At 41.3% G+C, this 26484-nt stretch overlaps 2 protein-coding genes across 3 annotated transcripts in view; both read left to right on the forward strand.

Annotated features, from left to right (window-relative positions):
• Positions 1 to 4709: 4709 nt before the first annotated feature.
• On the forward strand, positions 4710 to 11106 carry myclb (MYCL proto-oncogene, bHLH transcription factor b). Its single transcript, XM_034094988.1, has 3 exons — positions 4710 to 4950; positions 5624 to 6335; positions 7835 to 11106. Exons 2-3 carry the CDS (start codon positions 5669 to 5671, stop codon positions 8635 to 8637), a joined length of 1470 nt encoding a protein of 489 aa, XP_033950879.1. The 5' UTR covers positions 4710 to 4950; positions 5624 to 5668; the 3' UTR covers positions 8638 to 11106.
• A 700-nt stretch (positions 11107 to 11806) lies between these two features.
• trit1 (tRNA isopentenyltransferase 1) overlaps positions 11807 to 26484 on the forward strand; it is a 54002-nt gene continuing 39324 nt past the window's right edge. For both annotated transcript variants that reach the window (XM_034095228.1, XM_034095229.1), the window contains exon 1: positions 11807 to 12035. In XM_034095228.1, coding sequence (XP_033951119.1) covers positions 11877 to 12035 — 159 coding nt within the window. In that variant the 5' untranslated portion in view covers positions 11807 to 11876. The remainder of the gene's footprint in view (positions 12036 to 26484) is intronic.

A 26484-nucleotide genomic window follows, 5' to 3' on the forward strand; every position in this document is an offset into this window, starting at 1 on the left:
GTCACAATCTGTAAATATGAATACACAGCTTGCAAATGGTTAGCTTAGCTTAGCATAAAGACTGGGAAAAGGGCTGAATTGTCTGGTTATGTCCTTGACATTGTTAATTGGAGAGAAGTGTAGGCCTACCCTGACAAATAGTCTTGCACATATTTTAATGTCAGTTTTGTGTAGATTAAACAAACAAGATATAGCCTACGTTTTGTATTGATGAGCTAAGAGGTGGTGGTGCATTACATTACATTTAAAATTGTATCCGACTTTAAATGATTGCATTCAACCATACAGATTTGGATCAGATTTGGATCAGCAAGAATCCTGAAAATACATTAGCTTAAAACATGCGAAATGCTTTGGCTACAAATAGGCCAACCCTTTAAAATGATTTTTTTATGTATTTTGAAAGCAGGTGCATTCAGGCGCAGTCAAAACAGTTGGGTTTTCAGCCTATAACGGAAGATGTGTAGTAGGAGCCTGATTTATTTTAAACCTCTGGCCAGGCTAACTGTTTTCTTTCTTTGTGCTAAGCTAAGCTAACAGACTGCTGTAAATTCATATTTCCCGACAGATATGAGTAATAACAATCTTCTCAACTCTCAACAAGAAAACAAATAAGCTTATTTCCCAAAGTCTTGTATGTTGTGTTAAAATAAGATTGCTTTTAGTTTCACACCAGCACCAGTATGTTATATATTAGTATGCATAGTGCAGATCATCTTCATCAGACAGTCTATTCTGTGAGTTTAATTGGTACCTCGTGAGTGATGGCGTATCACTAATCCTCAGAGACTGTCGCTGGCATGTCTGTACTGTATGGGTATTTTAGAGAGATAGAAAAAAAAAAGCCTGAGATAGATCAGAGGTTTAACGCAGATCACAAGTTTTCTCTCCTATTTTCATGCAAACAAGGTTCACTAATCCATAGGGGAATTACTGTAAATGAGCTATTTCCCTGGGAGCCCCACCGCAGCACATCCATGTCTGCAAGGAAAAAATGAAATGTTTGTGAAATGTTGGCGTTTATAAGAAAACGCATTTTCTTTTTGTGCATATAAATGATTTAAACAGTGGGGGCTCCTTATGAGGACTGAACTCACTTAATGTACTATCTAAAAAGAAATGTCTTCTCTTTTCATTTGCAGGAGCAGGTCCTCACACCCGTTGACTTTTGATGATACATTCAAAGGCTGGGATGAAGATTAAGCATTTCAAAGTATGTAACAAGGCAGGAAACAGAGAGGAAGGAGATAAAAGTGCATAATATAGAGAAAAAAGAGGGGATCAGGAGCTAAGAGAAAGTGGTATAGATGGGGAAACTGAAAGATTGCCGCTTCTGTTTCTCCAGTCTGTTAGTTCTGTGTCTTTGTAGGCTCTCTCCTGGGAAATGGAGGATATAACCTCTCTAAAGTCTCGCTGTTTCATGTAGGGTCAAGATCTTTTTGATCAGGGATGACTGAGGATAAAAGCTCAAGAGGGGGGCGAGCGAGGGTGGGGGTAAAGAGTGTAACTGAGGAGGGAAGAATAGAGGATGAGTGACAGAGGATGGGGTGTAGGGAAAGAGGGTGATGGGAAGATGAGGTGGACAGACATGGATTTCACGGTGTCTGCTTCTCAGAAAAGATGGAGGGGTAACTCAGTCAAAGGAAGGATGTTTCTCAATCACCATCCTCCAGAGCGAGCATGCCAAAGTTTGTTGCGGAATAGTTTCATGGATATAAAAAAAGGCAGAGTGAGAGGGCTTCATATGACAAGAAACACAAGAGTCAGCATTGTGTGTGTGTGTGTGTGTGTGTGTGTGTGTGTGTGTGTGTGTGTGTGTGTGTGTGTGTGTGTGTGTGTGTGTGTGTGTGTGTGTGTGTGTGTGTGTGTGTGTGTGTGTGTGTGTGTGTGTGTGTGTGTGTGTGTGTGTGTGTGTGTGTGTGTGTGTGTGTGTGTGTGTGTGTGTGTGTGTGTGTGTGTGTGTGTGTGTGTGTGTGTGTGTGTGTGTGTGTGTGTGTGTGTGTGTGTGTGTGTGTGTGTGTGTGTGTGTGTACATGACAGGCGCAGAGCGTTGCTTCCATATTGACTCTCTCAGAGGGGGGGAGGCTCTACATCATAAGCGTCATATTGATTACAGAGACTATGAGATGAATGGCGGACACCAGATACTGCAGCCATATGTCCGCACAAAATCTGTGTGACCGTCACACACACATGCACACACACCAGTGGTGGAAGAAGATACTTTACTACACTGTGAAAATAAATACTCCCTTTAAACTTTAAAGTAAGAGTCCTGTACATTAAAACCTTACTTGATTTAAATAATTGAAGTACTAACAGTATGAGTTTCTTCACATTTTCTAAATAAAAGCACTCATTGTGCAGTACAATGTTCCCCGTCAGTGTACTTTTTTGTATGATGTTTATTGATGATGTTTAAAATCAGATAATGCATTTGACTGCTGCAGATGTTTAGGTTTAGTCTTTTATACACGGCAATGCATCATATTCTATAAGATAGAATATTTGGCGTCATTGTTCTGTGAAAACCACATATCTCTAACAGGTCAACTTTCTATGAGCTCAGAAAAAAACTCCCTGCTGAAGAATTCTGACAATGTTTCTCTGGTTGATCCAAGAGGAGTTCTATATACAGTTGCAAGAAAAAGTATAAGTGAACCCTTTGGATTCTCCACACATAGCGTTGTGTGTTCCTTCCAAACAACTCAACTTTGGTTTCATCTGTCCACAGAATATGTTGCCAGTAGTGCTGTGGAACATCCAGGTGCTCTTTTGCAAACTTCAAACGTGCAGCAATGTTTTTTCTGAACAGCAGTGGCTTCCTCCGTGGTGTCCTCCCATGAACTCCATTCTTGTTCAGTGTTTTACGTATCGTAGATTCCTCAACAGAGATGTTAGCATGTGCCAGAGATTTCTTTAAGTCTCTAGCTGACACTCTAGGATTCTTCTTCACCTCATTGAGCATTCTGCGCTGTGCTCTTGCGGTCATCTTTACAGGACGGCCACTCATAGGGAGAGTAGCAACAGTGCTGAACTTTCTCCATGTATAGACACTTTGTCTTCCCGTGGACTGATGAACATCAAGGCTTTGAGATACTTGTGTAACCCTTTCCAGCTTTATGCAAGTCAACCATTCTTCATCGTAGGTCTTCTGAGAGCTCTTCTGTGCGAGGCATGGTTCACATCTGGAAATGCTTCTTAAGAATAGCAAATTCAAAACTAGTGTGTATTTTTTATAGGGCAGGGCAGCTTTAACCAACACCTCCAATCTCATCTCATTGATTGGACTCCAGGTTGGCTGACTCCAGACTCCAATTAGCTCTTGAAGAAGTCTTTAGCCTAGGGGTTCACATACTTTTTCTACCCTGCACTGTGAATGTTTGCGTGGTGTGTTCAATAAAAACATGAAAACATATCATTGTTTGTGTGGTATTAGTTTAAGCAGACTGTGTTTGTCTATTGTTGTGACTTAGATGAAGATCAGAACACATTTTATGACCAACTTATGCAGAAATCCAGGTAATTCCAAAGGGTTCACATACTTTTTCTTGCAACTGTAAATAACTCACACAATACATCCCACTATTCGCTAAAACCGTGCTATTTCATATGCTATAACATACACAACAATTTGTAAATGACTGAAAAGAACAAATGGAAGACATGCTCTTATAATCCCTCCAGGCGAAATTCAATTTTCACTCTGTTTTTATCACACAAATAGGTCTGTAAATACACACATGCACATACAAGACCTGCATGCAATTATGGCTATGGTTGAACACCTCGAGCAGTTGGGGGTTAGGTGACTTCCACAGAAGCCTCCACAGGGCCCATTGAGGCCATCCACCACGTCATCAGGACTTGAACCGTCAACGCTCCGGATCCCAAACCAAGTCCCTATTTTGGACTGAACTACAATAAGACATTGATATACTGCATGAGTGGTGTCACCATTTATAAATGTTTTGATATGGTTTAACTGTTGTTAAATGTGGCTCTATTTTATCTCAATGTAAACTATTTTATCATTTTTTAGGATATTTCGCTCATAGTCTAGGAATGCAAAAAATTATGTATTGCAAAAACAACAAAGCAGTATTGTAGTGGTAAAACTGGGTGAGTAATTTTTACAAAATCATCATTGTGTGGGTAAAGCATTCCTTTAAGAAGTAGGGCAACACATAAAGGAACACCTCAGCCTTCAGTTTATTAAAAACATTCAACAAAATCTGGAAATACATGGATTTCACTGCACAGGCTTAAAGCTGTAATCTAAATATATAAAAAAACATGTCAGAAAAGGTAAAGTCAATACAAAACAATTACAACAATTCATAAAATAAAAGTAATTGAAGTAAAAGCAAAAAGAAACAGAACAAACTCGTATCTCTCCCTGTTAGAGGATCTTATCACAACCTGTCTTATGCAGCATGATACATAAACATATGGTGTACACGCCAACACATTCACACACGTTGTTATTATGTTTGCATAATTATTGCAAAAGCAGAGGAGTGTCACCTTATGAAATTAGTGTCACATAATGCCCTCTGCTCTCACAGGAGTCCCTCTGCATGCATGTCTTCCTCCAGTGTGTGCCTCTGAATATGTGGTGCTGTGCCTTTAAGCTGCAGGCGTGGCTCTACTACTACGACCCGCCCTTTTATGCATAACAGCCAACTCGCCTTCCCCCGGATCATATAGTCCAGCAGTCGGCAAAGAAAGTGACCACAATCGAAGCACATCCAGCCCTCAGAGCGGTGGGTACTGCGACCAAACGGAGACATTTACCTCAAACACTGTTAACAACCGGAAAAGACGCCCATTGGATCATTTGAAACCTTTACATCTGAGGAAGAGGAGTCATTGCATTTTGGTTTGGACACCTCACTGCGCCCAGCGGATCTATGAAGACGCGGGCAGGGTTTTTACTCCCAACACCAGGTAAACCACCTTTTTTTATTATACAGCAACTTTTCCTTAGCGGCATGTTAGCACACAGGCTCAGAATAAGGACAGGTTTCACGGGGAGTTTTTGATGTTTTTGGCGGCTTTCCCACCGTGACTGCTGCTGCTTAATTACCTGATTTTGAGTCGCAGCTGATTTCTCTTGAGTTTAACAAGGAGGAATTGAACCGGGAGGAGGAGCTAAATATACTTTACATACGACACCGCCGTCTGCACAGGTTCATTGGCAGCCAGGAGGAGTACCTGTCTATCCAATTAATCTATTTAATTCTAGTTTAATCTCCCTATTTTCTGCCAAGCAGTCAGCAGAAAAAAACAAAAAGCTGCTCTCCTCCTCTTGCTGTCAGTATACTACTAAAGCATTGTCATGTTTGAAAGACTGTTGCGAAACTTGTACTTCTCAGCAACGGCACAGAGTAGTTTAACTTTGTGTAAAGATAGTCTGTTTGTCACCAGCGTTTTGTTCCACACATCTATGGTTCTCTTAAACCTATTTTTAATGACTATTTTCTAGCATTAATTGGCTAATTACATATTTCCTCAAATAAAAAAAAAGATCAAATCTGCATGGCTCCAAATCCTCATGTCTGTGACTATAATGATGAGAATAAGGCTCGGTTGTGACACTGTTGGCTCTTTCTCTCCGCAGACCGAGGGAACAGGGTGTGATTCATCCCCCCGCCCGTAAGCACTGATGCCGGGTATTAGCACCACCGCGCCTCGGTATGAAAACTGGGACATGGAGCACCTCGACCACTACCAACATTATTTCTACGACGACCACCACGACCCGGATGAGGATTTCTTCAAGTCCACAGCGCCTAGTGAGGACATATGGAAGAAATTCGAGCTGGTGCCGACCCCGCCCATGTCCCCTATCCGGGCAGTGGAGGGGTCCGGCCGGGTCGGGCTGCTCTGCCCGTCTCTGGGGGACAAACTAGAGTGGGTGTCCCAGTTTTTAGGGCAGGACGATGAGCAGCAGCAGCAGCAGCAGCAGCAACATCAGCAGGAAATCCCCTGCAAGCTGACCACCTCCAATGACTCTTATGGGAACCTCAGCTCCATTATTATCCAGGACTGTATGTGGAGTGGGTTTTCCGCCGGACAGCAGCTGCAGAGAGTTGTAGGGGAGAGACTTGCATCCTGTCCCGGGACGGGGGCCGGTGTCAAAGTCGCCGCAGCAGCCGCCTCTGTGGTTGCTTCCCCGGGGAGGCAGCAGCAGGGTGCCCCCGCAGAAGCGTCGGCTCCAAGCGGACTGGCTGCGGACTGTGTGGACCCCGCTGCGGTGCTCACTTTCCCGGTAAACAGTGGATGCAAGAAGCAAGTGTCCTCCGGTTCAGAGTCTCACACCGACTCATCAGGTCAGTAACATATAAATGGCGTTTCTGTTTAGAGAAGCATGTTACTATAATGGATCTTCTCCCGGCTATTTCAATAATATTCCTTATCGAAAAAATATAATAAAATATGTGCATTTCCTCTATTTGCCCACCTACATTTCCAGTGAGGATGAAATTGGATTTTTTTTCCTTTATCTGACCTCATATGTGATGTGTCCCTCCACCGTGTAGTTAATATTTTGCTCTGATAAGCCATTATCTTACAGTAGGGGTTGGCATCATGGCACATGATCACTGCATTGCGTTACCTTGGTGCATGCAACACATGCTTCCAGCCCAGAGTGACACGCCCATTGAAACATCTGCTGCTTGGCCCTGCTCCAGCAGACCAGCTGCTCCCTCCCCCTGTTCCTCCAGTCTGACTTATGATAACAATATCCTCTCTCTCCACACTCCCCGGCTTCGGATTTGACATGAATTCAATAAGACTGCTCATTATTATTGGAAGTTTATGTAGCATGAAAGGAAGGGAAAATTGACCCTGTGTTTAGTTATTGTATCCAGACTCCAGGCCTACTTTTGATATCCATTTCCACTCTGTTAACTCATATGATTGAGATTGGTATGTAGGCTTTCCATGTGATGTTGGACCATGCATAATGGTGTGTGTGGAATGTCACAAAGGGAACTTGTTGCTGCATTCCTCCGCTCAACAGGCTGCAGCGCCAATTGTGTCAGTCGGGTGGATTTGGTCCGAGCCAGCCCAGGCTGTGAATAGAGCGGGATTAGCCGTTTAGGAGGTCGGCTAGGCGTGCAGAATGCTTTGACGTGAGTTTGGAGGCTGTGTTTCACACCGTTTCAGGGGGTAATATGCGTTCAAAGAAGAGGAGAATGAGCAATCACAGGACATACATGTGTGCTTAAGCTCCTACAAATAGGCATTATATAGGGCTGCTTGAAGGAATCAATTCTTCATGCCTTGTAATGTGAGATGACATCGTTTGTCATATAAATGTAAATAATAGACAGGCAGCCCTCCCTCTAAAGCTTTCCCCTCTTTACTGTGTTAAATGGAGCTTATTACTTTCTGAGCAGTGAAATCCACAGAGGTGCAATTAATTTAAAAAGTGTGTTTCAATTTACAACAGCATTGAAAATCTCTCAGGAGTCTTGTCAGTTGGCAGGAATCAAGTCAATAAGACCTTTTTCCTCGCGATTAATACCCGTTTCCACTCTGGTGGTTTCAAGCGTGTGCAGCGTTGATTATTAGTCGGCTCATTTTAACAAGAAGAGTGCTTCTTAACCCGACCCCGACTCTTATCCTCGCTCTTGAGTGAAGAGACGGCGCTGAACTAATGCAGTGAATAATCCCTGCGACTGTGTGTGGTCATGTGGAAGTGTGCATTTTTAAAGAAGCACTTTTTCGTGTTAGAAAGCAGAAGTGGACTCATCTTTCAGCTGTCACTTGCAGTTATTTAGCTCATCAAACACATCCCTTAATACTCTATGCTCCTTTTCAGATGATGAAGATGATAACGATGAGGATGAAGAGGAGATCGATGTGGTGACGGTGGAGCACAAGCAGCAGCAGCAGCAGCGTAAACCTCGTCGGATGGTCAACTCTCGCAAACCAGTGACCATCACGGTGCGAGCGGACCCCCTGGACACCGGCATGAAGCGCTTCCACATCTCCATCCACCAACAGCAGCACAACTACGCTGCCCCCTCCCCGGACACACTCCCTCAGCATGTGGAGCCGCCTCGGAAGAGGGTCCGACAGGAGGCCTCCTCTCACTCGCACCTGAACTCTCATCATCATCACCACCACCAGCCTCGATCTGGCCACGCCCCTCTGAACTCAGACAACAGGAAGTCTCATGTGGCTGGACTCAGGTCCGAGTCGCCTGACCTCAGCGCCTGCTCTCCTACCTCCTCCTCACCCCCTTCATCCCCTCCCTCTTCCTCCTCCTCTTCTTCCTCCTCCTCTTCCCATTCCCAGATCTCCCTCTCAAAGCCCCGCTCCTTCTGCCACCTCTCAAGCCCCCAGTCCTCCGACTGCGAGGACACGGACAAGCGCAAGGCGCACAACTTCCTCGAGCGCAAGCGGAGGAACGACCTGCGCTCGCGCTTCCTGTCGCTGCGGGATGAGATCCCGGGCCTGGCGGATTGCCCCAAGACACCGAAGGTGGCAATCCTGACTCGAGCCACGGAGTACTTGCAGCAGCTGCATGTCAGTGAGAGGCAGAAGGCCCAGGAGAGGAAGCAGCTGAAGTCCAGACAGCTGCAGTTGCTGCAGAGGCTGGCGCTGCTCAAACGCTCCTGAGCGACGTGGGGGAACCGGCTCTCACCACACGCGCACAAACACTCACAGAACTGAATACATGAAGGAGAAGAGACACTAATGTTCACTTTGATTTGATCACGTTGGAATAGTGCGGGTGGATTTAATTGTTTTTGTTTTCTATTTTTGTGGTTTGCACATTTAGCTTCTGAGTGATGGACAAGGCCGTAAGCTGGTCAGGACAGCAAGCTAGGGACTGATCTTATAGGGCGTTTTACGGGCAGATTAATATGTCCATGGTTATTGAATATAGGTTCATGTTATAATCCCCCACTTGCTGAAAAATGCTCAAATGTTGCTTGTTTATGGGAAGGATTGCTGTGAATGAAGCAGCTGCTAGTTGATCAACTCCTCACATTTTTCTACCTGCTGCATGGTCTGGTCAGACGATTTCTTGATTGTGATGGGGCTTACCCAGCAGATATGTCCTCTCTTTCTGTCTGTCATTTTCTAAAAGGCCCTCTATAGATTCTAATGTGTTGTTCTTTACAGCCCTTAGCTCCTTAGCGCTTGGCAAACAACTTTCACATTTTGTTATCAAGTTGTGCCTTGTTTCTTTCCCGTTTTCTTTTCTATTATTCTCGATCTAACCTCATTTTCTTGTTCTTTTCTTACCACCGTTTCCCTCGTCAGCAGTTGAGGCATGTAGCTTTTATGCTTGCTGTAGTGGGACTGTACTGAGCCATGTAACAAATGACATTACAACTGGATACAATATATTCTGCACCTCTGGAATAGCTCAGGTTGAGTCCTAACTTCTGTGCCTGCAGGTTTTCAATTCAGTGTGTTCCTCTTGCATCGTAGACATTTCAACAGCAGCACCACGCCCACAGTAATGCCTGATTTGTAGCATTAATTGGATCAAGAAAATATAAGTTGCCATAGAAGTTCTTTGAGAATAATCGTGTTTTCAATCAAAAAACACTATGAAGATGTTCACCAGGATCATTACTATTATTGTTGTGCCATGGAGACCAGCGGAAAGTTGAATGTTGGCTTCAAATTATTATCAACCAAAAAAAAGATATTTTAGAGAATGGCTTCATTTAACCTGTATGTTTCGAGACATTTAAAAATGCCAACATTTGCTTTGAGATGACGCCCAACGAGGTCTAACTGTACATTTCTTTCATCTTGCTGTCTGGTCAATTTGTTTTTGTTTTTGCATTCAGTGTAACGCCTATAGAAGCCTTTCAATGTACGTAGACTATCCTGTTGGATGTTATGTTTATAGTTCCCTTACTGTACAGTCCCTTCCAAACCAAAACCAGAGCTGTCTACTTTACTCATCCTAGTTTTTGTTCAGCCCTAAAGCTTGCTGGCTTTTCAAAGATAACTCAAAGCTTCTATTTTTGTTAATAAAAAGATTATGAAAAAGAGTCGAAATAAAACACTTACTGAACATTGATCACACTAGACACTTTGTCGCCAGTTTTTTTTTTTTTTTTTGCAAAGCCTACTTGTTTTCATTACTGTTCATGATCTGTTTCTGGGGTTTGATTTATTTGTACAAGTTCACAAAAGTTTTATACTATATTTTCCTACAGAGTTGTGTTTCAGTGTGAGCTAATGACTGTTTTTGTTATTGTAGCTGGCGGGGCTTTATTGGTGGTTATGTGCTGAAAATTGGCATGTGTGGTCTGCTTTTTATCTGGAGTTGAAAGCACCTGAATGCTCCCGTCTTCAATCCAATCACTGTAGCTGTAGCACTCTGTTAAATGTTTTGCGGTGTGCAGGGAGGAGGGAGGACTTAAGAGGATCTACCAATTAAACTTGTGTGTAGCCTTGAGTAACCTTATGCTTTCCCTTTGTTTTAGTTTTTTGCAAGGCCGATGCCCCCCTTATTGTTCCCATAAGCCATGCAACAGAACACTGTAGCCCTTGAAATAGTACTGTAAATGGCATGAGTAGCGTACTCTGCTATTACTAGCACTCAGGAAACTCCCACGTGTAGCTTGTAGCTATTCTGATAGGGCCAGAGGCTGCGCTTGAGGAAACACCCCCTGCTTTATTATGCTGTAACATAAACACAGACCCACACTGATGGAAAGAGAGCATTAGAGCAGGGGAATCATCATGTATGTGATTACATATTTATGTCCCCGTTTTTTAATTCAGCACAAGCCACCATAAGCCCTGGTTTTTATTTTCTCTCAATAGGGTGCACCCACAGCAGCCCCTTTTTGTTTGACTTGTATTGGTCACAGGTTTCTGCTGTTGGCACAGTCAGTGGATGTTGCTTACTGACTTTTGGAGTTTAACCATGGTGATTTTGGAGCCTTGTTTCAGCACTTTGTTTTTTTCTGTACCTCATAAGCCTCTATGTATGACGAGTAAGTCCAGAAAATAATAAATTCATGGTTTGACATCATAAATTATTGTTTTGTTGTTCTGGTTGTCTCTTGCACACACACTAATGAATGATCATCTAACCTGTTTTTTGACAGCACCTTGGCCAATAAAAACATACAAATAAATAAATAAAAACAAACAAAACATTAATAAATTCTCTCCTTTTTTTGAGAAGCTAGTGCAGTAACACTTACTTTGCTTATAGATAGGAAATGTGCAGGATTCTTGCTTTTTAGTTTGTTTCTTCATGGTTGAAGTTACTGCGTCAGCAAAATGAAATGTAATGTTATCTTATAATTGGCTTGAAATACTATTAAATCTTTAGGAGGAAATACTTTTTTCAGAGTATTTTTGTACTGCACACAATTGTTTTCCATTAAAACCACCTGTACGAGTAAACACACATCTCCCTATTCACCATTTCCTCAGAGCAGTCTCCAAGGTAACTGATCCTGGCATCTTTGCCATGGCAACAAGCATCTGCCGCAGAGCTCCGTCAGTTTCCATAGAAACAATTATAACTACGCTGCAATCCACCATGTAAAGGCATTTCTTAAACACCGTTAATGTTATAAAAAATTGCATAATATGTTCACAAATGCAGCAAAAAGATGAGATACATTCTTATTGACAGATTTTGATCCAATTCGTAACATATAAGTCTGCAGGAAGCTTTGAATTCACACAAAAAGTCAAAAAACTGAAAAACAATTACATTCTCGAGCAATTACATTCAATGAGTCTCATAAAGATGAAGGAACCTTCACACTATCCACTGCTTGTTGCCTAGTAACAGAGCCAACCTCTCATCTCGACGCCCTATGCGCATGCGCTGTACCAGTCAGCTGGGTGCCTAGGAAAGAAGCATCATGGCGGCGTCCGCTGCTAGCGTGCTGTGTGGCTTACGCAGAGCCATGGTACCGTCTTTGGTGGTGATTTTAGGAGCTACCGGCACCGGGAAGTCCAAGCTGGCGATAGAGCTCGGAAGACGGCTTCAGGGAGAAATAATCAGCGCCGACTCCATGCAGGTAGGAGGACTGTTAAACTCCAGGAAACAAGCAGGGAGTCCTTGACAAGGCAGCTATAATGCTCTTGATAGCACGCTAACGTTTGAAATAAGTCGAGTAAAGTCAAACTAAAACATCTGCTGTTCAGTCAAATGATTACAGACGTGAATACAAACTAGTAGGCTGTCTTATAACTGTGTGTAGCGATATTTATGCTACCACGCAAGCTAACAGGGGTTAGCTTAGCTTAAATCAGCAAGTCAGGTAATGAACATGACTTAGTTTGTCAATGTAATGCGGCCATTCCTCTACCATGTTCATTAAAGGTATACACTGACTTTTATCCAGCTCTAAATCTCACCTCAGGTGCACTGCAGGGAGACACAGCAGCTGGAGAAAACAGACATTTAACACAGTCATTAGAGGTCTGTTTGAATGAATTAAGTCATTTAAACTGGTCCTTTAAGTCTTTAAAAACTCACACACAGGTAATAGAGGATATTAACATAGAAGCATTGCTATCAGTTTATGTATACCAGCTGTACTGTCATGTCTAGCTTCTATCTCTTAGTCATGGTGCACACTTTAAAAACTAAAATATATGGATGTATTCAATGTTGTTGACTGTCGATGAAATGCATGGTAAAGTTATCTCAAGACCCAAGGCTGTGGTTTCTAAGCTTTATGATAATAACAGACATGTTTTATTAAGGTGTAGTAAGGTTACAGAACATAATTGTTGTTGTAAGTTTAGTGTGACTAGTACAATTAAATCCTGAATGAATCCTTGATCAACCATATCTTAAGACAAACATTTCAGATAACATGAATTTAAAATGAAATATCACTGCAGCCAGAAGAAGAAAGTGCACAATTGGATGTAAAGCATGGATTTGTTTCTGTCTAGAACAGCACTGACTGTACTATGAACATCTACTTTATACAGTATGTATATTTGACAATAAGAGTGACATGTACAATATGAGCCAGACATATTAGCACCATTTTTGACATTGTTAGCAAAATAAAATACAGTTACATTGACAAAAATTCAATGTAGTTATTAGAGGATATAAGAAAAAATATATATAATTAATTTATAACCATTCTGCGTTTTGGCATTTTTTGTCTATAAATAACACTAATAGAAAAGGTATGTTACTTGGGCTGCAACAACTCCCTATTGATTTAATCTGACAATTTGATTATGGTTTAATAAAATAAAAAGTAGTGGAAAAAAAGGGGCCATCCACATTTCTCGAAAGTCAAAGGTGATGTCTTGTTTGGTCTGTTGAAAAAACTAAAATATGCACTTATATTTGATATATAGTGGTGCATTAACAGATAGGCCTACTTTAATTTAAGTTATCACTATCAGGAAATCTAGCTTATAATTTTTCTGTCTGTCTAATTGATAAGTCTACTTATTGTTGCAGCTCTACACATTATCTCCTCTTCTAGAAATGTTGACAACTTTAAAATAAATATAAGGGTTATATGACTGAATATGTAAGATGAATAAATATAAAATGTTTATATTAATTTAGCAGTCGTTTTCTTTAGACATAATACAGTGTGAGTCTGTTCTATTTATAAGTGAATGGACTCCAGTCATAAATCAGTATCCTGTAACATTGAACTTTTGTCGTAAAGAAATGTGTTTGTTCTTTTATCACAGTCAGTGTCTCCTATTGTTTTTGCAGTTAAAAATAAGCATAGATTGCTATATTTAAACCATAGGACATTACTTTCTCACTTCCACTTGTGTGTGTGTGTGTGTGTGTCACAAGGCAAGGCAAGTTTATTTATATAGCACCTTTCAGCACCAGGCAATTCAAGGTGCTTTCCAAAAATGAAAGACATTCAGACAAAGGCATTTAAAAACAGTAAAAGAAACATTAAAAGAAAAACAAAAAATGAAAGACATTAAGAAAATGGCATTTAAAATCAGTCAATAAAAAGAAAAGTCAATAAAATAAACATTAAAAGATAAAAGTTACAGTGCAGTCTAAGATATGAATAGTTCAATTCTTTCAGTTCAAGTCACAGTGACATTTATAAAACTCCAAGGCTTGGTGTCGTAGCTCCTCTCTCTCTAAGCCCCGCCTTCAAGTTAGGTTCTCAGGCTCTGTTGCTGCAGCAACGAAAGGGCACGCACGCGAGAAGAAAAAAGGTTGGGTACCAGTTTTTAGACTAGGTCACACCAGCACTCAGAGAGGAAATACCAACTTAGAAACACACAGTGTGACCGCTACATCTAAAGCAGCCTGCAGTGATTCCTCTCTGCAGAGTTTCATCACCTTGCTCCTGTTTCAGCTTTCTCTCCCTCTTCCTCCTCCCCTCCTCTTGGCGTGCATTGTCCTTGAGAGTGTGTGTCCCTGCGGGGGAGCGCCTCTTCAAGCAGTCACCTGGTACTGGGTAAACTGGGTTACGCTAATAACATTTCAGCCCAGAATATCTCAACGACCCTGCGTGTTGGAGAGAAACCGTGGCCTAGATACGGCACGGCAGCCCCGGCCTATCTCCACAATCCTTGGCCTTGTTGCCTCCTGTTGGTGTGTGTGACAGCCAGGCAGACATACAGAGAGTGAGAAAGGGACTGCTTATGTGAGAATGAGGCTGTGTATAGGCTAGAGCTGGCCTGTGTTGTCTTTGGGATAGGAAACAGTCTGGTCTTGTTTGGGAGAAAGCTACATTGTGCTGAGCTGGTGCATATTCAGCGCCGTGCTTCGCCGGCCCAGCAGCTGATAGTGAATGGACATGCTGTGGCCACTGGGAAGTGTCTATTGTCCCGGGGAGAATCGGTTCCCACACTCCCCTAACACTCCTATTGTGTTAAGATCAACCCCCCCCCCCCTGCCCCTGGCCCATGCCTTCAACACACAGTTCATTGGACATGCAGGGGGATATTATTCACTCATTAAATGAACATGCTATCCATGACACACACACACACACACACACACACACACACACACACACACACACACACACACACACACACACACACACACACACACACACACACACACACACACACACACACACACACACACACACACACACACACACACACACACACACACACACACACACACACACACACACACACACACACACACACACACACACACACACACACACACACACGAGCTGTACTGTCAGGGAATGAGGCACTGCCAAATAGTGTAAACCCATGGTTTCCTAAAGTCTGAGCCCAGGGACCAGCGGGGGTCCCTCCAGCAACAACATCACTGTTCCCCCGCTCCCAGTCCCTAGTTGGCATTTGGAATTATGGGAAAATGTTTGGGTGTACAGTATGAGCGTATTTAAAAAGAAAACCGTTTTACAACCCTCACTGTACCTCACCCATATTATAGCAAAATGTGTGTCATAGGGTGTCTCGTGGGTGTGAAATGTCTCTAATTAGCCAGTTATTTTAAGCCTTTGGAAGCTTTGCACCATATTCCAAGTACAGTACATTGTGCTAAATACATTTAAAAGTGTTTTTTTGCCCTTTTTACTTTTTTTTTATGGATGGATGCAATACAATATTTATTAGATATCTGAAAAATACTGATCAAATAGCTGGATTGGTATTAGTGACAATGAGGCCTATCCATGTAATTCTATGTTTGTATAATATAAACACAACATTTGAATACGATACTCGAAACCCAGGTATTGGAAACGGGAGAAAATATTCAAATATTTCTTGTAGTGCATGTTCACACATTTTTAGTTTCATGTTTATTTAGCTGTTTACAGTTAAAAATACTGTTATTACTATACAGGTAGCATTCAAATATATTGGTAGACTGTGGCATTTTCTTAAGGTTTCGGAGATTCCTATTTGAGCTCCTGGGCAGTGATAATCTGTGTCTACTGGTTATATAGTTATATATATTTCCACTTATCGGTACCACCCAAGGTGGCACATTTTAGTGAAGTGTTTTCAAGTGGCATATATCTATAGTAGTGCTGTCAAAATTATCGCGTTAACGGCGGTAATTAATTTTTTGAATTAATTGCGTTAAAATATTTAACGCATGTGCAGAATGGCCCGCCCCATACGTGCCACCAGTTGCAGCGCCAGGGTACGCATATAACGTTAAACGTAAAAAAATGAGAACGTGAACAACTTCTTGGAAGCATTCTCAGGTGCTGCGTCGCAGCATTCAGAGTAATTTGCTCCCATTGTGATCAACGCGTCATAGAGCGAGCAAGTCATTTCATTGGACGAGCTGGTCAGAGGGATGCGTTCAAATGTTGTCAGTAATTTGAGGAACTGTCGAAATGGCGAACGCAGATAAAGTTGAGCTCGAAAATCCTCCAGCATCATTGAAGTGTCCGGTTTGGGAACATTTTGGTTTCGCAGTTACGTACAAGGATGACGGACAAAGACAGGTGGACCGAACCAACGCTGTGTGTCGGCATTGTTCAACTAACATTGGTTACGCGGCTGGCAATACATCAAACTTGCACACTCTTGAAAAGGCATCACCCGAACGTGAATATAACCGGTACCAAAAGAAAAAAGACTGAAGTGCAAACCCAACTCCCGCTAGCATTTAAGCCTCCACCACTCGCAAAAACTTCAGCCCGAGCCAAAGCTATTATAAACGCCAAATATCCTTATGTTGCCATGTTAGCAAAGCGCTACCTGGCTGTATCTGCTACCTCTGTCCCTAGCGAGAGGGTGTGTTCTCCACAGCAGGAGACATTGCTAGTGCCAGCTGATCTGCCCTTTCGGCAAGCAATGTGGACAAGTTCATCTTTCTTTCAAACAACATGAAAATACAATGACAAGCAAGTCATTATGTCTAACTGGCTGCTTAGGTGCTAGTACAGTACAGTTCAAATACAGATTATTTCAGTTAATCGAAAAGCTGCACCTTAATGTTTGTTATTATATTTTATATTTATTTGAGTGAATATTCATAGTTTAATAATAATTAAAAACCCAAAACTAATAGTTTATGTTTTGTGAGTACTAGTACAGTACAGTTAAAATACAGATTATTTCAGTTCATCGAAATGCGGCACCTTAATGTTTATTTTATTATATTTTGTATTTATTTGAGTGAATACATTATTCACAGTTTAATAATAATTTAAAAAAAATATGTTATGTTTTGTGATAATTTTTTCTGCTGTACCGAAAACGTACCGAACCGAACCGTGACCTAAAAACCGAGGTACGTACCGAACCGAAATGTTTGTGAACCGTTACACCCCTATCACGTAGTGATCGTCTTCTCAATAGAACATCTTTGATAACGGCGTGGTGTTGTTGCAGGAAGTCCCGACGCAGAATACTCTTGCTGTAGTACAGGGCAGAGCCATATAATAGTAATACTATGGCTCTGGTACAGGGGTGCAGATAACTGGTACGCAGGTTATGTGCGTAATCTGAAATGCGTACCGTCACTTGTGTCACAAAGCGCATTTGCGTACCGACGTACTTGTGAAGCTTTTCCAGAAGGCGGTTAGATCACCGGACGACAGAGTCGGTCTCCGTGTGCACAGACAGGGCTGCTGTTAACGTCGGTCTGTACAACGGAACTGTGCCAAAACTACGCCATCCGGCTGCGGAGGGAGACTCCCCCCTTCACTGGAGAACTGCGCTAAAACAGCTGATCACAACGTTCACACTCTGTGGTCACGAAGTACTCCACTAGCCCGCCCCCCCCTGTCGACTTTCCTGAAGTACTCCCCCGTTGATAGAAATCAACACGTAATGAATTAAGACCCCACGGTTTGATGATTGATAGGTGTGTGGGTTGTCTTTCATTTTGACATGCAGAAAAATGTTATAATAAACATAGATACTGTATGTTAAATTGATATATCCGCCTTCTTTCATTTATCTTTCCATTCCCACAACAATATACATAAAGAAATGGCATATTTTGGACATAGTTCGAATGGTGATTAATCATGATTAATTAATTTTTAAGCTGTGATTAATCTGATTAAAATGTTTAATCGTTTGACAGCCCTAATCTATAGATGATATTTTGGTATGATAGACATTCCAGAGTGGTAGCTTAGTCATAGAAATCAGCTATTGAATACAATGACCCGAAGCGCCAAATTCGAAGGCGTAAAATGTGGCTTGAATGTACATATAACTCAAATACCAACATGAAGTCAACCATTTAATGGCTAATGCATTGTTCTTATGGTGTTGTTTAGTTAGACAGGTCATTCTAATCTAAAGTAACTTGGACAATATTTTAGCCAAATAAAATTATTATTACTTAACATAAAACATAGAATTGCATAACATAGTTACATGTACATGTCTGTAGTGTCTAGCTAAAACTAGATAAAGTCAACTATACTACCAGTTTTACATGTAGAACTCCTTCACAAGGTCAATAAATATTCATGGGGGCAAGTCTAGTTTGATTTACTTACATATTTACTAGGGGTGTAACGGTACACGTACCCGTACCGAATAATTTCGTTCGGTACCGTAGTGTACCGAACGAAAGGATGACGGACAAAGACAGGTGGACCGAACCAAAGCTGTTTGTCGGCATTATTCAACTAAAATTGGTTACGCGGCTGGCAATACATCAAACTTGCACATGCACTCATTTGAAAAGGCATCACCCGAACGTGAATATCACCGGAGCCAAAAGACTGAAGTGCGAACCCAACTCCCACTAGCATTTAAGCCTCCACCACTCGCAAAAACTTCAGACCGAGCCAAAGCTATTACAAACGCCAAATATCCTTATGTTGCCATGTTAGCAAAGCGCTACCTGGCTGTATCTGCTACCTCTGTTCCTAGCGAGAGGGTGTTCTCCACAGCAGGAGACATTGCTAGTGCGAGCAGATCTGCCCTTTCGGCAAGCAATGTGGACAGTATACATTTTTCTTTAAAAAAACATGAAAATACAATGACAAGCAAGTCCTAATGTCAAACTGGCTACTTAGGTACTAATACAGTACAGTTCAAATACAGATTATTTCAGTTCATCGAAAAGCTGCACCTTAATGTTTATTTTATTATATTTTATATTTATTTGAGTGAATATTCATAGTTTAATAATAATTAAAAACCCAAAACTAATTGTTTATGTTTTGTGAGTACTAGTACAGTAAAGTTCAAATACAGATTATTTCAGTTCATCGAAATGCTGCACCTTAATGTTTATTTTATTATATTTTGTATTTATTTGAGTGAATACATCATTCACAGTTTAATAATAATTTAAAAAAAATATGTTATGTTTAGTTATAATTTTTTCTGCTGTACCGAAAACGTACCGAACCGAACCGTGACCTAAAAACCAAGGTACGTACCGAACCGAAATGTTTGTGAACCGTTACACCCCTAATATTTACTCAGTACTTGAGTATACATCAGTTTATACTCATCGACAGTGACTTGCCATGCACTTCATGGGTACTATACATTCATCTGAAGTTGTACCGGTATGACTATAAAGTCCAGACCATTGCCTAAACAAAACATTGTCAGTTCTCTTCATCATCAGTGTCAGACTCGTCCAGTTCCACTGCGACTTCGTCCTCATCTTCACTTCTCTGGTTGGTGCATGTCTGCAGTTTGCACATGTCTGTGCACTTCAGTTGGTTCTCCAGGCACACACAGGCTGGAAGTTTACAGATATGTGCACACTTGCAGGACATCAGCTGCAATACTGCATCAGGTGCCGGTGATCCCTGCATCCATTCCATTTCCAGACTGCCATCGTCACCTGTAGTCCAGAATGCACTGACCGTGTCACACCCAGTGAGAGCATGTAGTCCAACAAGACCTTGGCAGACTTCCTCGCCCAGGGAGCTCGCTAGTTTACCAATGTCTATGTATTGTGTACGATTCTGTGTACCACACTTCTGATACAGAGGTAGGGCTGCACGATTTTGGGAACAAATCTAATTGCGATTTTTCTGACAAATATTGCGATTGCGATTCGAATTGCGATATTTATTTTTAAGTGGCCGAATGGAAATTTATTGTAAAATGTGGCCATAACTCCGGCTAGGAAGGTCGTATCAGCATACTCCTGTCTCTAGCACCCCCGCAGCCCGAGCTACGAGTGAAAGAACTAAACTTACATGAAACTTCCGTTGGGTTGCTTTTAAAGTCAAGCTTCAGTTAAAGATTCACCCTTTTTAGATGTAGAACATGTGATGGAGCATTACTAACCTGACTCAGATGGTTTGTTTCACCAAACTATCTAGGAAAGCTCCATTGGAAGCCATTTGGAAAAGGCAGGCACTTTCAAAAGCACTTGGCAGGTGATTGGATCAATCTGTCTATCACCTTCTATCATGGGTCACTTCTGATTGATTAACAATGGCTGGTACATGTGGAGCACAGCACTTCTGATTGGTGTGGATGACTGACACACAAGAAGAAAAAAAAAAAAATCGCAGGCTTTGCGATTTGATAATCGCATCATCTTGAATCGCGATTTAAAATCGATTAATCGTTCAGCCCAATACAGAGGGAAGGCCATCGTCTTGCTGAAGCAAAGGCACAGTATCAGCACATCAGTGTCTTTAGCTGTGATGATTATGGACCCATAACCATCACCTAAAGCATGTCTGGCATCAGCTTCTTCTTTGGTTGATCTTGGATTTCATGCCAGTGATCCTTGGTGATCAGGTAGCATGCCTCGCCACAGGTCACGTACAGCGACTTGTCCTGGAGCCTCTCTCCAGTAAAGATGCTTCTGCACTTCCTATGGTAGGTGACAGGTGGTATGACATCATCTGGCAAGTCCTTTGCGATGTCTAAGATCGCTGCATGCTGTCTGATTTCTGCTGCTCTCAGCAGGGTTTTCCAGGAACCAATGTCTTTTGGTGATACCAGGGTTGAGTCTTCATCGTGAGATGTGCAATGGATGAGGCACTCCAGGCGTGGCCGCTTTGGTGCCGTGCCGCTGGGTCCTGCCTCTGGGACTGAAATATTAACTTAATCTTAACTATACATCTTTACTAAAAATGTATGTCTACATACCGGTACATCAGACGCAGTGTCCGATAAAATGTAAAATGGCAATAGCATGCGGCTCCAATAACATTATCTGAAAAGCAACAAAATGAGCTTCTTCCCCAAAAATCTGAAAATATATTCCAAATAGAACATACAAAGCTTATATAATATTCATTCAGGCAAGTTTCATTACCATTTTCCACATAGCAGGGACAAACACAAAACATACCGCCAAACTTTGTAAGTGACAAAATGCGTTATTTGATCAATAATGGGGTAGCATGTAACTCCGCTAAGCTACTCAGTTGGAAAGTCTATCATGGCTTAATGTACTTATATGGACCCTATGAACAAAATAGTACCACAAATGTTTTGCCACCTCGGGTGGTACAGATATTTGGTCTGGCCCATGGACTATTAGTAAGGGACATATTTTGGTTGGATAGGGAACATTTTTAAAAGTCTCTAGGATGTATATTGTGGCTTACATTTTCAGTTTGAGAAAGGTTATACTAAAACTGTACATTTCTGGTATAGTAGGACTGTAGGTAAGCGTTAGGATGACCAGATAATGTGACTACACATTTTGAATGAATGTGTCGTCTCAAATGTTCATATAATCATTTCAATCGTATACATATATGTCTTATACTCTGATTGCCTTTTACTCGTTTAAATAGTATTTTTAGTCCTATGTTTAACAGAGACATATTTTTAGGATTGACATTGCAGGAAGGGCAAAAGCTGGCTTTGCAAATGGTTAAGGACTGGGGGGTTTTATGGTTTAATGGTGGGGATGTTTAGATAATGCCCAAGAGAATTGATGGGTGGGACTAGTTGGCTATTTTCTCTCTACTATAGAGTGGCGAAGTCACGCCCATCGACTTCCGGTCCATGGGACCTTATTTCGGAAAAATAATGTATTGAAGTCAATGGAGAGAGAACGTATCTTTCTATCCCGTTTGAATTGTGCCATGAATTACACATGATGTTTGTCAATCTTAAAAAATCATTTCCATGTCAAAAGAGTCACAGTTTGTCGTAAAACTGTTGAAATATAAGATGAAAAATACGCAACTAGAAAGACTACACATCCCAGAGTCGCGTATGTGATGTCACAATTGTTTTCCTCTACTAAGATCAGCGCCATATAGATAGAATCTATCTATCCATATAGATAGAATCTATCTATATGGCGCTGGCTAAGATAAGATGAGATAACTTTAACAAGATGCCTGGGTGCTTAGTGTTACCAGGTTGTTATTATACCAGCAATGGGTCTTGCTCGTTCTTTCGCTTCCCGTCTGATGAAAGGACCAGGAGTGGCTGGATCAAGTTAGCTACCTAGCTAGTAGCAAGTACGTTAGTTACTTACATACTTGTCATTTTTATTAGCCTTAATATGAAGTAACATTAAGTAACCCAACATGTTAAACAGTAAGAGTAGTAGTCATATTTCGTGAACCCTTTGAAGAGTACTGTCACCGGTGTGATCATTCTATCTATAATACACAATTTAAGCCTGGGGGAGAAATGCTAACGCTACATTAGCATCTGCGATCTACTTCACGCTATCTGCACAAATGGTTGACATTAAACATTAAAAAGACCAGGAAGTTCAGAGAGAATCAAAGGAAGGAAGGCAGGCAGGCAGGCAGCTTTGCATGACATTCTTCTGGACTTGTTTCATTGTGGTGATAGTGAGGGTAGTCAATGGTTTTGTTGACAAGACAGTAGTGATGGCCATCTTGGTGACGTGTGTTGTGGTGCGAGACCAGAGATGTAGTTCATTGAGCGTTTCACACAAACAAATGTGTTACTTCACAGTTTTACGACACATTTTGTTTTTTAAATTAACTTTTAAATTGACAAACATCATATGTGTAATTCGTGGCACAATTCAAACGGGATCGAAAGATAATCTTTCTCTCTCCATTGACTTCAATACATAATTTTTTTGCATTGCTTTTTTGTCGAGGGAACCGGAAGGAGTTTACTTCCGGGTTTTAGGACGCGTCACTGTGGCACTCTATATAGTGTGACTGTAAGCTGTATTCTGGGTGCAAAGCCATTTTATCCTTTGAGGATGAAGTTGCTCTGTTCCTACATTTGAGATTGATTTCAATTGTGTATAGACTTTCTTTATTACTTTATTAAATATAACAAAAGACAAACTTTACCATGAATAATTGATCAGCTTCTCTTAAGGGAATTAGAATTTCCTCCACAAAATGATTATACAACCTTGAATGTAGAGCAGATACAACTTTAACAGCCTAAGTGGACAATTTGAGAACTGTATTTGTTTATTCAATCATTCCACATCCAAGTAGCGACCCACTGTTGCACTGAAGTTGTTACGTTTAATTGGCCGAAACATGCTTCTGATGAGCAGTAATGGACAGACATTTGTTCATCAAGTGTCACCTCAGGGGAGAGGACGATTTATTCAGGCACAGTGGCCTTGCAAAGCATTATTGGTAATGAGAAACATTTGACACGGCCGGTGACAGTAAGAGGATAGAGTGAGGGCTCTTCACAGATGATTCATATGAGGACGCTCAGACTGAAACATTACACCAGTTTACTCAGAGCTGTGAGCATCGTTTAAACGTTGCTTATGTTCTGCTGCACATTTCATCAGTGATATATACGGCGGACCCCCGTCTCATCTTCATTTAACGGATATTGACAGCTTCAACAAAATAGTGCTGGCCATGTTTTATTCATTTTTTGATCTGTTGCTTCTTGCACCTCGTTTCCACTCTTTTGTCACAAGCAACTCAAGGTTATTTAAAGAGAAGATCATTTTCAGTTTCATATTTGTGTTTTTTGTGTGGAGGAGAGAAACTTTGGGATTTAGGCAAACACACTACAGGAAAGGTAAAAAAAAGAAGCATAATAGGGCCCCTTTAATCAGTAATGTCAAGGATCTGAATGGAAAGTTATGGTGTTTATGCACCCTTTAGCAAACAGAAATTACTTCATCAGTAGAGTGTAATAATTAAAATGCTAATTAAATATGTGTAATTATATAATGTATTTTGGGATTTCGACTTATTGTGATTCACTGTTTAAGGTGTGATTAGTCAAATATATTTTAATTTAGTGAGGAGCACTTGAACACACCAGAAGAAAGGTTTTGAAACTGGTGTTTAGAGTCATTTTCTCATATGAGCTCTGAGAATATCGAGAGAACGAGTCAAATGTTGTCCACATGTTCCTGACACGTATGTCGCACACAACAGATTGTCTGTGTCAGACTCTTTCTCACTAACTGAACATACTCCGTAGGGATGCCAGTGATTATTCGATTATTCGAATATTCGTTACAGTCTCCATAATCGAATATTATTTTTAAAAATCAATTTTATTTATATATTTTTTTATTATTATTTTTATTTTTTTTCTGGCTTAGTTTCAACCAAAATATAGACTAATGCTAATAATAGTAATAGTATTAATAATTGTAAATGGCCATTGGTCACACCACCAGTTTGTTTTACTGTAAACTTGGAGGAAGCCTGCGTGCAGAGCAGACTGCTGCTGCAGCACGCTACACACCGACCCCGCCCCCACCACAGTGTTGGGCAAGTTACTTCCAAAATGTAATATATTACATATTACTTATCACTGTCTTTTGAAAGTAATAAGTTACATTACAATATTACTAGGGATGCACGATATTGGTTTTTTGAAACCGATACCGATAACTTCCTGCTTCTCAAGACCGATACCGATAACCGATAATAAAAAAGATTTACGCCATGTGTATTGTTTTTCCTCGGCCGCCCCGTAGTTTCAGAGCGCATCGAGTTTAAAATACCATCTACAAGCTGATGCTGACAGCCCCGCTCCTGCCGCCCGCTTGTGGCAGACCACACTTCCACGCTCACCGGCAGGCACCGACTGGCCATTGGGAGGACCGGGAGGGTGTGTGTATGTGTGGCCCGAGCGAGCGAGAGAGAGACCTTACGTGCATTGTTGTTGTTGTTAGCATCTGGTGCTAGCTAGCTGCGCTAACGGATATAAGGAGCTGTTTAAATGAAAACAGAGGAGCGACATTTCGCCACAACTGTGCCGAGCATTTGACTTTATGCAGGAATCCAGACAGTGGGACATTGTAGGAAAAGTCAGCACACTCGGCACGGATAGTGCAACATGATTGCAGCTTCCAGGCTGCTCCCGTTCGAGCATATGCCTTGAGTTGCACATAGCTCCAGCGCACGCACGCACGCCCAAAAAAAATATTGTATATTATCGGGGCTATTAATACTGGTATCGGGTTTATCGGGATGACGTCATAATTCCTAATATCGGACCGATAATTATCGGGCCGATAATTATCGTGCATCCCTAAATATTACTGTCTCTGAAATGTAATGAGTTACACTACTTTTGAGTTACTTTCACCAAAATAACCGCAAAATAATGGCTCGGTATTTGAAATGCTAAAATATAGTTTAGTTCAGCTCATTATACATCCAGTGAAGGGCAATGTGGTATAGCATAACTGTGTAGGCCCTTAAGGCTACTAACAACTTGTATTACACAGGTTAGTTGAATACTCGATTCTGATTGTAAATTCTTAACATGTGACACGTTGTTAATACAGTACAGACCAGTGTCAAGGACTATAATGAAGGTTTCTAAGGAGGATCAAGAAAGAGAAAGGAAAAGAGGTTAAAAGACGGAGCGCTGGACGTCAGATAAATCATCAGAAGAAGGCAGAGAGGTAGTAAACACTAACAGGACACGGGATGGTCTCTGTATTTGGTTTAGTATATGGCCGTGTGCAGGCCCGGCTCCAGAACAACATGACTCCGGGTGCCTCTGAGATTACAGGGGGCGCAGCAGTACAGCAGTAGGTTTACATGAGCAATAGTGGCCGGCAACAGCAATGAAAAATAGCATTGATGGTCCCCAATGAACAGATTATGGCATTTGTTATGTTTTGAAACCAAGCAAGTGAGAACATTTCAAGTGAGTTAAAAGTGCAATCCTGAAATATCTCATACAGTCCAAAGTGGACTGTGGCAAAGAAAAGCACAAACGCTTCAAAACTGTGCTGATAAAACAAATGAGAACATATTGTAAATCAAGGCAAATATTATTTGAACCAGCTCATGGTTTGAAATGGCAAACATTGAAAAGTAAAAGTATTATTAAAACCATGTACTAAATCGTCACTTTGGTCCCATCATATACTCTGGGAAGAGAATATTTACTGTGCTTGAAAACTGGTAGCCTATCACATCATCATGTGAGGTCGACTTTGTGACCTGGAGAACATTTCAGCTGCAACATTAGCTTGTTGATAAGCTTGGGATATGAGATCTTTTTGTATCCATTCTGTGCTATTGTATGCATTATTTTTGACCCAACATTTCTACAGGCATGGCAGAATATGGCACTATTTTCACATGAATATTCCATTGTCTATTTGTACACCACGAGCTGCAAAATGACCGCTGAAAAAACTAACCCCACTGT

Source organism: Pseudochaenichthys georgianus, chromosome 11 (genome assembly GCF_902827115.2).
Source record: "Pseudochaenichthys georgianus chromosome 11, fPseGeo1.2, whole genome shotgun sequence".
NCBI lineage: Eukaryota > Metazoa > Chordata > Actinopteri > Perciformes > Channichthyidae > Pseudochaenichthys > Pseudochaenichthys georgianus.